This window comes from Terrapene carolina, unplaced genomic scaffold, assembly GCF_002925995.2.
Source record: "Terrapene carolina triunguis isolate 2854851 unplaced genomic scaffold, T_m_triunguis-2.0 Scaffold22, whole genome shotgun sequence".
NCBI classification, from domain to species: Eukaryota; Metazoa; Chordata; order Testudines; family Emydidae; genus Terrapene; species Terrapene triunguis.
In genome coordinates this window covers 14858749-14871051 of record NW_020664373.1, presented here as the reverse complement: position 1 = coordinate 14871051, position 12303 = coordinate 14858749, and the positions used below count along the sequence as shown (strand labels likewise).

Genomic DNA, 12303 nt, shown 5'->3' with positions numbered 1-12303 from the left:
TGACTCAGAGTGGTAAGATGTAGCTCTCATGAGTGAAGTTTTCTGAGAGAGTGAGTACAGCCCTCTTGAATGAACTTATTTTCGATACTTTCAGGAATTCCATCCCAGATAATGGTGGAGCTCTTTCCTGGAATTAATCAACTTTTAAAGGAGGTTTGATAGTAGCCTCCAGTGTTCAACAAATCCCTCTGACTTTCAACAAGGGCTAGTTCATTGTAAATTTCTTATCTAAAGAATGGTGGACCACCAGTTATATTGTATCCCTCTCCCTAGCTCACACAGTTTACAGTGAAAGGTTCCATTTATGACCCCTGCCATGCAGAGGTAAATACCATAACGGACTCTCTCTCTCTCAACCAGATCAGCTCAGACCATGTACATTCTTTTGCACCTGAGAACAGCCTTAAAGACAGTGAGCAGCACTATCTAAAACCCAAGGTCAAATGCAAGCGGTACAAGAAGGTCAGCAGTCATGATATAAAATACAATTGCTTCTACACCCATGACTGATTGGTTACATTTGACAGCTCTCTGTTTCGTGATACCGTTAGACACAGGGAGTGTGAAATTCAGCATCAGTAACTCCAGCCTCTCATTATAGCTTTCTTTAATGTGCTATGTCAGAGTAGCTGAGAGAGCTGAATGATACGGTAAGTTTGAAAGGACTCAATAATAAAGTATATGTAACAGCAACAGATTTTATTCTGTGCTTGCTAAACTTCAACCTTAGCTATACTGTAAATCTGAAAACCGGGGAAGTTTGTTCTTCATTTAACAGGAAAAGGCAGTTATTTTTCATGTCCTTTAGATAGCTATCACAGAATTGATTAGTGATCTTAAATGACCACTCAAAAATCGGTTGCTTAATAGAGGTGACCTTTCAGTAAAAGTGGAACAGAATATGCCGAGGGCTATTTTTAGGAGGAGAGCCTAATTATTGCACCCATTTTACAAATGAGTACACTGAGCCACAGAGAAGTTAAGTGACTTGTGCAGGGGCACAAGTTAGTTGCAGAAATAGCTGAGCATACAATCCAGGCGACATAAGTGCTAATTCCCTACTTTACCCACTAGACAGGAGTTCCTGTCTACCTTCAGTCTGGCATATCCATTCCATTAGTTTCAGGAATTACTTCATAGTGTGATAAAAAGAGATTTAAGAAAATGGTGGGGGAGCCAACCAGAGAACTCCGACAAGCCTGTGGTAAGGGACCCCCAAGCAGAGAGGTTATGCCAGAGAGCTATGCAGAGCCTGAAGCCACAGAAAAAGAAAGGATGATGCTGCCAGTAACTCTCACAGCTGGGAGGTGGAAGAGAGGTATCAAGATAAAGGTAACACTACCATCCCTCCAGCCTTAAGAAATTTGGATGCAAAATTCCCATTAAAACAAACTGGAATTGGGCATCCAGATCCTCTAAACAGCTTTGAAAATCTCAGCCATATTATTTCAGGAACCCTGGAACCAAAGTGTGATGAAGATAAGCTATCTGGCCAGAATATTTTAAAAACAAGGGAACCAGTAATCCAAGATTAGGTTAAAAGGTGTTGTGCTGTAATTACAAGATGAGATCAGACAAATCAGACAAGAATGTAAAGCCAAATGCAGCATGCTATAATACCCATTCATGCCCATTGACTTCAATGGACTTGCACAAATGTGATGGAGATCAGGATTTAGCCCTTACTATCTGAACCACTTTCCTTGGTACACATTCACTGGTACAAAAATGCTGTATTAGTGCATGATTATGGAAGGAATTTAGGTTTGCATTTTCAGTGGTGTACACTAACTTAAAAGGTTTAAATGTTGGGGTGGCTGATGTGACTCATGTCAGGGCCTGATTTTCAGGTCCCAACCACCTGTAGCTCCTGCTGGTATCAGCTGAAAAGGTCTGCCTTCATACATATCCTTTTCCGAACAAATAATTAAAGAAGAAAAAGAAGTCGGGTACTCACTGATCTGGTTGGTTGATGCACTATAGAAAGCGTTGACAGTGGTTGGACTAGTAAACCACCTGTAAAAATAGCAATAAACAGCAACAAAATATTGGTTGTCAGTGTGTTGGGCTTGTGAATGGAATAATCAAAGATAAAAGGCTAATTCAGCTAAATGAAACCAAGAGATTAAAAGCCATTATATACATTACAAATATAATTATTTCTGCAATTTTGTCAATGGCTATCTGTGATTTTTGGATCATTTAAATCTATTATCTACTGACATTATTTTAAATGACTATAATCAAATAGTGCTTAACAGAGCAGTCACTGGAGGGTACACTTGCTAACACTTATTCTATTTTTGTGTTCTTTTTTAAGTGATTTTAGTGCTTATGAAAGATGCCAAATTGACAGCCGTGGACAATGAAGTCCTCTATTTAAAATGAACAGGTGCCACACAGACCCACACAGACAGCAGCAGTACAAAGTCCTTTGCACTGTGGGCACGTCTTCACTACCCGCTGATCCGGCGGGTAGCAATCGGTCTATCGGGGATCGACTTACCACGTCTAGTGAAGACGTGATAAAATCGATCCCTGATGGCTCTACCGTTGACTCCGGAAATCCACCGCGGCAAGAGGCGGTAGCAGAGTAGACGGCAGCGCGGCAGCGGTCGACTTGCCGCCGTCCTCACAGCCAGGTAAGTCGACCTAAAATACGCCACTTCAGCTACGCTATTCACGTAGCTGAAGTGGCGTATCTTAGGTCGACCCCCCGCTGTAGTGTAGACCTAGCCTCAGCAATGTACTTCAACCCACTCATGGAGAAACTACCTATAGAAATTAGAGTTTACTTAGAAATGAGTAATCAAGACTTTTCAGTCCATGGCCTCTCTCCTGCAACCCCTGACAAAGTGACTACTCATGCCTATTAGGATGATTTCAATTATGTGGATGTATCTCTAATAAGAACAAAGGAAAGAAAATTCTGTAGGCCACTCAGCAACTACTGCTAATTATTTTATCACTAGTAAAGATTGCAATAGCTTTCAGCAACTATTAACCAATGGCCTAGAAGTGAAATATTCTGTACTGTGGGCTAAGGGACAATGCAAAGGATGAGGTTACAGGAACTCCTGAAATTCAAATCCAGCTTTTCCACTGATTCATTGAATGGTCTGGACTAGCAATTTAACCTTTTAGTTTCCCCAACTGTAAAATGAGTAATATATTTATTTACCTACCTTAGAGCCTGATCCAACCAACACGCACATGAGTAACATTACTCAAATAGTTAGTCTTATTGCTTCCAATGGCACTACTCACTTGAGTAAAGTTACTTGTGTGTCAGTGTGAGCAGGATTGGGCCTTTACACAGGTAGGTTAGTTAATACTGGAAGATGTAATATGCTAAGCATTATCCCCTTCTGCCCCACAACTCAGTGATCTTCTCACCCTCTAATGTCATTTATTAACAAAAGAGTGAGTGAGTAACAAAAGTGAGGTTCATCGTGGTTACAAATATTGCACTGGTCTGCAAACAATGTACAAAAGAATTATTTTCAATTGGTCATGTGCTTTCCTTGCTGCTCTTTGTGGTCTAAACCATAAATGCAATGGAGAAACCAGAATATTGGAGCTTTTCCACTAATATTGTAACAGAACCTGCACTGGCAAGATTTGAAGGATTTAATATTAACCCTGGCTGAACTTTTACTGCAGTAAGATATGGATTAACACTGCACCTATTGAAGTTAATAGCAAAATTCACATAGACTTTACTGGGAGTATAGTCAGACCCTCCCTACTGCCCCATTCTGCCTCTACTGCAGCCAATGAGAATTTTGCCATTGACTTCAATGGGGCCAGGATTTCACCCTAGGCTTTTTATAATGAAAAAATGAAAATAAAATTAAATATAAAAACAATGAGAATTAGTGGGTAATCTGTGATAAATTAGGCCCAGGTGTAATAAATGTCTGTACATCTGAAGGGAAAAATTCTTGAGTTATCACATGAGATGCTAGAATTTCTTCAGTATGTTAGATCAAAACTTTAGAAAGTCTCATTAAAAGTCAATAGGACTAAGGCTCCCTTAGTGCCTAATTCACTTTTGAAAATGTGGCTTTTCCATCTAAGTTATTTAAGCCTTGCAGTTCTGAATGGAGTGATGCCTAAATACCTTTTAAAAATCTAGGCCTTACCATCTCTGTGCCTCACTGCCCCATCTGTACAATGGGGACAATAGCACTTTCCAACCTCATAGGAGTGTATGAGGATAACCCAATCTTTAATGGAGAGGTGCTAATATGGTAATGGCAGGCCATATAAAATCATATGAGAGAGAGAGAGAGATTGATTAAAATCCCATGTAACAGGATACATGCACAATAGAGATTAAAACATTTTAAATGATTTTAAATGGGTGAACAAACTGGTATAGAAAACCAGTTAGTTCTGATTTTACTTACCTGCAAAGAACAGAGTTCAGGGTTTCTCTTACTACAATTAATGACTTCACTATTATTGAAAACAGTATAAGGAATGTTATTTTCAAAGCGTTAGTGATGCCATTCAATGCAGCTATTAAAACGTTCAACTCTGAATTTAGGTCTTAGTAGGCAAAAACCCTCTCAAGTTAAAAACAACAAATATTGAAAGATAAATGTTGAGGAATCCCTTCTGAATTACTCTGCTTTAAAATATTTTCATTCCCCTTTAGAAAGGTGAAATCTGAAAGTGAAATTTAGAAAGATTTATTGGGGTGCAGCATGGACACCGGACCCTGAAGTCCTTACTTGGGTAAAACTCTCACTGAAGTCAGAATTTGCACTAATGTGACTACTGATGGTGGGTACCCTGAGAAAAAGTTCAGTGGTTCCCTTTTGCCTGAATGCTCTTCCAAACCTTAACCATACAGTAAGTGCCTTGGCGCTTTTAAAACCAAGCTACACAGCCTCAGAGACCACCTCCTTAATTTCCAACTGTCTGGTCCCTTCCCTGAGACCACCAAACACAACCCTTTCCCAGCACCCCACAGCCTTCCTAACCTATGTTTCATCACGTGCAAGTGAGACACTTGTGAGCTCACGAATACAATACACTCCAAGAACCAGCTAAAAGAGACGATCTAAAGCCGTGGTTTTCAACCTTTTCAGGCTCAGGAGCCATTTGTAAATGTTAATGGCCTGGTATGACCCAGTATATATGCTGGGGAGGGGGTGTTGGGTCCTGCCCCGAGTGGGTTATGGCCTGTCACAACCCAGTAAATAGGCAGTGGGTGGGAGGAGGGGCAATCAGGTCCTGCCCCATGGGTAAGTAGGAGGCCATGGGAGAGGGGATCGGGTTCTGCCACCACTGAGGAGTGGGAGGGGAAGGCCTGTGGCAGAGCCCACCCCACACTCACCTCGCAGCAGTTACTCCTGCGGCTCTAGTCCCACAGGGCTGGCTGGGCCTGTCTCCTCACTCCAGGCATTGCCACCTCCAGGCTCAGAGTGCCCTGACAGGGTCCATCTGGGCCAAATTTCTGGAAGTGGCATTGCCACCTGCTGCTAGGGTTACCACCTTTGAAATGCAAAATAAGAAGCACCCACCATCACAGAAGGCAAGCCCGCCAGAACCTCAACCACCAACCACAAGGCAACTCTGTAACTCCCCCTCCTTCAACAGCCACTTATAGTATGTGGAGAGAGAACACATATAGGTAAGATTGATAACATTTTCTTACGTCAACTGCAGAAGTGGGAACACTGCAGCATCTTTAGCTGGACACAAAAACTTTTAACATTAGATATCCCAGTGTATTGTGATAATAATGCAAATCTTTAGACCCACGTAAAAAAAAATGGCAGATTAAATTATTTTTTTGGCAACTGGCAAATCCATTAAAAAACGGCCAGGCCGGTCAAATACTAGGCAGGTGGTCACCAGACATGTCAAACCCGCCAAAAAAATGCAGAAATTGGGCTTGTTTTTGGCTTAATTGGCATGTGAGTTGCTTGTTGGCTAGTTTTTGGCTTGTAGTTTGTTGCTTTTAGCTTCTTTTTTTTTTTTATTGGCTCCCGGCAAGCAGGGGCAAGGTGGGGAGAGACTCAGGGGTGCACAGCGGGCCCACCACAGTCCCAGACTGCACGCCGGGGGGATCTAGTCACATAGAGTGTTGGGGTTCTTAGGGATTGGTTTGTTTTGGCCTTGTTTTGAAATGGGATTAGCTTGATTTTTGGCTTATTGTGAAAGTCGAGGTGCTTATTTACCGTGTGAAAGTTGGCAACTGTGGTGGTAACCCTACCTGATGCAGCAGCACTCACTGTAATTTCACCTGGCCCCCCATCATCATGGCAGAGGAACAGCTGGGCCAAACCTGAGGAGTGCTGCAACCCTACAGGTCACAATGCCTGGAGCTGAGCTCAGCCAGCCCCATGGGAGCCACCTCATGACCCTTTGAAACAATCTGACAACCCACTTTTGGGTCACAACCCACGGATTGAGAAACCCTGGTCTAAAGTACTGAGACACTGGAAGCAAGCAGCCACTTCTGGCCCAGCAGAGACTCTGGCAAAGCTACTAAGCCCCATAAATTTTCAAATGTAGGTAGGGGGATAGGGTGAAAAGAGGCTGAGGGACTGGGTTGGGATCAAAGAAACATCTGCACTGGGAGTGGAGTCAAGCAACTGGACTGAGTGGGAGCAGCAGAACAAAGGCACGTGGGGAAGAAGTAGGAAAGAAAGAGCAGGGTAGAAGGCGAGCTAATCAGAGCCTGGAAAATGTCTGATTTCAGTGACATTAATGTAAAATAAGCAACCGAATTAGTTATCTGTGGAGTTATAGTCGTAATGTGCTTTTGTTGGCAATTGCAATTCTTAGTTAAATTGTGCAATAAAGGATAGAATCTTAAAATGGCAGTGTACATTCCTTAATCAATACATTAATCAGCCTCCCTCTCTCATTTTATTTTCAGCGTTGTGCTGCCTCTTTTACAACGCAGGAACCAGAGAATTAATCAATTGAAACATCAAAGAATGATGTCATAGGCATGTCTTAAATATCCATCATTTTATGGACTCTAATTGCCAAGGGTAATCCTGTCTGCAGAGTTTATTTAAGAGAAAGGCTTTTTCCAGAAAAAAATCTCTGTAATAAAGTGATGAAATGGTGGAAATATTTTAGTAAAACAGTGAAAGTCAAAAGACGACAGGTGCTTCTGGTGGGGAGGGGGGAGTCAAGAAATAAAAACATTTATTTATACTGTATTTCAATTTCACATCCATTCACATCAGCAGTCAGAACAACAATTTGTGAATGATGCAGACACCTGGAAAGTGGGGCTCACCCACAGGACAAACTGCATGGCTTTGCAACAGCCTGCAGGACTAACCACCAATTTAGATTCCTTCAGTCTGAGGAGGGAACCCCAAGGGCCACATCTGAAATACTGAACATTTATTTTTTAATTTCAAAGTATCTTGGAATTGTCCCCCTTCTCCCACACTGCCTTTGCACTTCCTTCTACCTCATTGTTTACACTTGGAAAGTACTCCCTGACCTTATCCAAAGGCCATTATGCTCTTCTTCTCCAAATCCCTCCTCAAGATTGACCCAATGACTAAATTGCCACCTAGTTCTAGAGCCGTCTGAGGATAATTGATACTTAAAATATATACACCTCTACCCTGATATAATGCGACCCGATATAACACGAATTCGGATATAACGCGGTAAAGCAGTGCTCCGGGGGGGGGGGGGGGCTGCGCACTCCGGCGGATCAAAGCAAGGTCGATATAACGCGGTTTCACCTATAACGTGGTAAGATTTTTTGACTCCTGAGGACAGCGTTATATTGGGGTAGAGGTGTATATTGTATGCTTTATCCCTCTCCCCACACCCTTTTATTGTTGCTCAGCTTCTTATCTTTAGGGCCACGCTGGACTCATCACTTTTACAGGACACAAAGATAATATCAATGGCAAGAAATGCCTTTGGCTAGCCTGAGGAGTCTGCACCTATTCTTCTTGGATGAGGACCTAACCATTACGATAAATGTATTTGTCACTTCGAAGATAGATTACTGTACCTCACTCTGCCTGGGGTTGACGGTAAAGATTGGTGGGAATGCCAGTTTGTACAGCAGCCCATCATGAAAGGCCACAGAAAGTATATCATATCACTGTTCCACCTGCCTCCATTGGCTGGATCCACTTCACAGTCCTTGAACTTATCTTTAAGACTTGGCACAGGGTCTATCTTGTAGACCTCTTCTCTCTCCGTAACCACAAAGACAATTGTATTCAATGAGGACAAATCATTCTTGATGGAGGACCCTTGGCTGTGAAACTCCATGACATCAGAATGAGCCAAATACTGATGGCTTACACAGCTTGATGCAACACCCACTTTTTGTAAAAGCTCCCCTTAAATGAGGGCTGAAGAATGTCCCTGCATAATTTCTCAGGGATACATTTTTAAATAGACAGGAACAAAAGATTAAGGAAAACTGGTTGTATTAAGGAGACGGGGAGAACAGAATATTTTACTGACAAATACAGTGCAGTTCTTACTTTGGTATCTGGCACTGAGATACTATGGAGATGGGCACATTATAAATACATAGAGAGAGGCAATGAAATTCAAGAGTCCTGTGGTGCACCTTGAACCATGCTCAAAATGCATCAGTCGGCATATTTCACGAGAGGCATTACAGTGAATCCACTGAAATTGCATCACTTCAGACTAAAGCTGAATCTGTCATGCCCCTTCAATGAGATAAAGCAAATTAAGACACCAAAATCTGTAAGGTAATGTTATGTTACATTTGTATGTTAAATTCATAAATTGCTCTGCCTGTCCATCCTGAACTCAGGCTGTTTGGACTTATACTCTAGGTTCTGCAAAAAATTTAGGTTGGGACCCCAAAGTGGGTCATTGACCCAGTTTTAATGGGGTCACCAGGGCTGGCATTAGACTTGCTGGGGCCCAGGGCCGAAGGTGAAGCCCAAGGGCTTCAGCCCTGATTGGTTGGACTCAGGTTTCAACTTCAGTCCTGGGTGGCAGGGTTCAGTTTACAGTCCCCCTCCCCTCGGGGCTGAAGCTCCTGGGCTTCAAAATGCTAGATTTCAATTTTTCTTCTTATCAGTTCTAATTCTAACCAGCTCCAACCCTCATACACACAACATCCAGCCATTTCCACTTGCCCTCCAAAATCCTTTGTCTCTTCCTACTTGTGACTCTCACCCATTCTCCTAATTCTCCCTCTGGCCCTTTGATAATTAAAAAAAATCACTGTGATTTTCCTTTTAGCTTGCTGTGCTGAGGCAAATTAGCACAGTTTGTAATATTACTATCTAGAAACCTGTCCTATTTGGTAAATCAAATAGGTAAATCAATACAGCGTTGATACTTTTTTGGTTATATTACTGTGTTGGTTTAATATCATTATTTTGTCAGACCCATTACCATAGCCAGGAAAATCAATACTCAATATTTATTGATCCCACTCTGGGCCACTTCATGATTAGAGCCCTGCGCAGATACAATATTTTATCCGCATCTGATACGCGATCCGCAAAAATAGTGTGTGGATATAAAGTGGATATCCGCAGATTTGCAAGGCTCTACTCATGGTGTCAATATAGGTATGCATATTAAAACATTTTGTAAAAGGTTATTGTATCTGGACAGAAGCCAAATAATGAGCATGTTATAATTATTTTTATTACACATACACAGTACCAAACCACAATAGGAACTAATGACCTGCAAAATTCCATGAGAAACAGAAAAGCATTTAATTCTACTGTAAAAACATCAGAGAAGCATAATCATGTCTCTTTGACTCTTAGCTTAAATGTGGCAAAACTGATCTTTTTTTAGATCACATCTCACATATTAGCCTGGTGTGAATTATTACTGTTGAATTATAAGCACCTTAAGATAAAGTAGAAGTTTATAAAGGAAGCACTAGTGGTTCTTAATGCTTTAGCTACCTGTATGCATGGCAAGTATATATAGTTCAAACTGTGCTACCATCCATTATGTATAATTTCAAAGACATAATGATTACCATGGGCAAATTGTGGAGTTGCTATGAGCTTTGAGGAAGGGGTAGCATGTAGTTCTGCTGCCAAGGAACAGAGTGGTAATTAAATTGTGACTCTCAGACTCAAAACTTGATCCCTGGTTTCCCCCTTTTGCTTCATGGGGGAAGTAATTTGCATCAGCACTTCACCTGACAGGTTTCACTTCCCACTTTTCCTCAGTTCAGCTAGGCGGCCTGGAGCAACTGTTGTGGAGGTGATTGAAGTCAAGGCTCTGTGCACTCCCCACCACCTTGCACAGGAGGTGCAGTAGTGACCCTACGGAGGCTGCTCTCCCCCACCATTCTGTAATCCACAATATGGGTAGCACACTCAGGAGAGTAAGGGGGCACTTTACACCTCCTTCCTCCATTTCACACAATCTCATCCTATATGGACATTAGGTCTATTAATCTTTTTTTTTAATGTAGCATGAAGGGCAAAGAAAGACCAGATCTGATCTATCATGCTACAATGAGAGTAAAAATACCTTCAAGTTCTCCTTGACTGAAGAGAAACAGGATAAGAGGGAGAAATTATATTCTATCTCTCGGTGAACAGGGGAGTAAATCCCTTATTTTTTAAGCATATCAGTGATGTGAAAATTCTCAGAGTATGGCCCTAAAGGTGTATATTTCAGGGATTACCTGCCAAATAATTTCCTCCAAGATGACATTTCCCTTCATGGTAAGAACCTATTCAGTGCACATTAATGCAGCTAAAAAAATTCTTTTGCGAGACTGAAGGATTGAGGGTGTTTATCTACTTTTCTATAAAGGAGAAAATGTTATTTCACTGCTCTCTGGAAACTCATGATGAGCTAAAGAGAATATATTATCATGATCTAACTGTGGCATACAAGGCTATAGGAGAGTCTTCAAAATCATCCCTTCAGAATTAACCCTTCTGCTTTCAAAGTAATGTGTTCATGAGATTTTAGCAGTCACACTCACCGTTGAAGTTAAGCTGCTAAAACCAAGGACTGTGCCTCAAAAATAGAGGGCCAAATTCTGATACCATTACTACAGGGAATAGTTCAGTACATCACCCTTTGAGTAGTCTCATAGAGTCAAGAGGACCACTCATGGCGTAAGGTAAAACCAGGGCTGAAAGTAACTTAAAGGACTTACCGGTACTCCGGAGTCCTTGGGAGGGGGAGGGGCCTCAACCGGAAGAGGCATGGCCTCTACCAGAAGAGGCGGGGCCTTTAAATTCCTAGGCTCTTTAAATCAGGATTTCAAGTGCCCAGGGCTGGGGCAGCAGCAGCTGGTTTAACGGGCCCTGGAGGGTAGGGGCAGTGGGAGCCCCGGACCCTTTAAATCGCCACCTGAGCCATGCTGCTGGAGCCCACGGGTAGCGGCGGTGGGGCTCCGGCGGCAAGTTAAAGGGCCCGGGGCGGTAGCGGCGGCCGAGCCCCTGGCCCTTTAAATAGTCCCTGGAGCCCTGCTGCCGGAGCCCTGGGGAGGCGGTGGCGGGGCTCCGGCGGCTATTTTAAGGGCCGGGGCGGTAGTGGCTGCCGCAGCCCCAGACCCTTTAAATCGTCGCCGGAGCCCCGCCACCGCTACCCCAGGGCTCCGGAGACGATTTAAAGGGCCCGGGGTGGTAGCTGCGGCAGGCGCCCTGGGCCCTTTAAATCGCCACCCGAGCCCCGCTGCCGCTTCCCCAGGGCTCTGGAAGCAGGGCTCTGGGGATTGGTCATGCCTGACTAACCTAATTGCCTTCTATGAGGAGATAACTGGGTCTGTGGATGAGGGGAAAGCAGTGGATGTGTTATTCCTTGACTTTAGCAAAGCTTTTGATACGGTCTCCCACAGTATTCTTGCCGCCAAATTAAAGAAGTATGGATTGGATGAATGGACTATAAGGTGGATAGAAAGCTGGCTAAATCGTCGGGCTCAACGGTTAGTGATCAATGGCTCCATGTCTAGTTGGCAGCCGGTATCAAGTGGAGTGCCCAAAGGGTCTGTCCTGGGGCCGGTTTTGTTCAATATCTGGAGGATGGCGTGAACTGCACTCTCAGCAAGTTTGCAGATGACATTAAACTGGGAGGAGTGGTTGATATGCTGGAGGATAGGGATAGGATACAGAGGGACCTAGACAAATTAGAAGATTGGGCCAAAAGAAATCTGATGAGGTTCAACAAGGACAAGTGCAGAGTCCTGCACTTAGGAAGGAAGAATCCCATGCACTGCTACAGACTAGGGACCGAATGGCTAGGCAGCAGTTCTGCAGAAAAGGACCTAGGGGTTACAGTGGATGAGAAGCTGGATATGAGTCGACAGTGTGCCCTTTT

General features: G+C 43.1%; 1 protein-coding gene across 1 annotated transcript in view; it reads right to left on the bottom strand.

Annotated features, from left to right (window-relative positions):
• The window catches only part of LOC113406061 (phosphate-regulating neutral endopeptidase PHEX), a gene marked incomplete at its 5' end in the record, with an annotated part of 117396 nt that overhangs the window by 16385 nt on the left and 88708 nt on the right, over window positions 1–12303 (bottom strand). The window contains one exon of the mRNA XM_026648306.1: window positions 1958–2016. Coding sequence (XP_026504091.1) covers window positions 1958–2016 — 59 coding nt within the window. The remainder of the gene's footprint in view (window positions 1–1957; window positions 2017–12303) is intronic.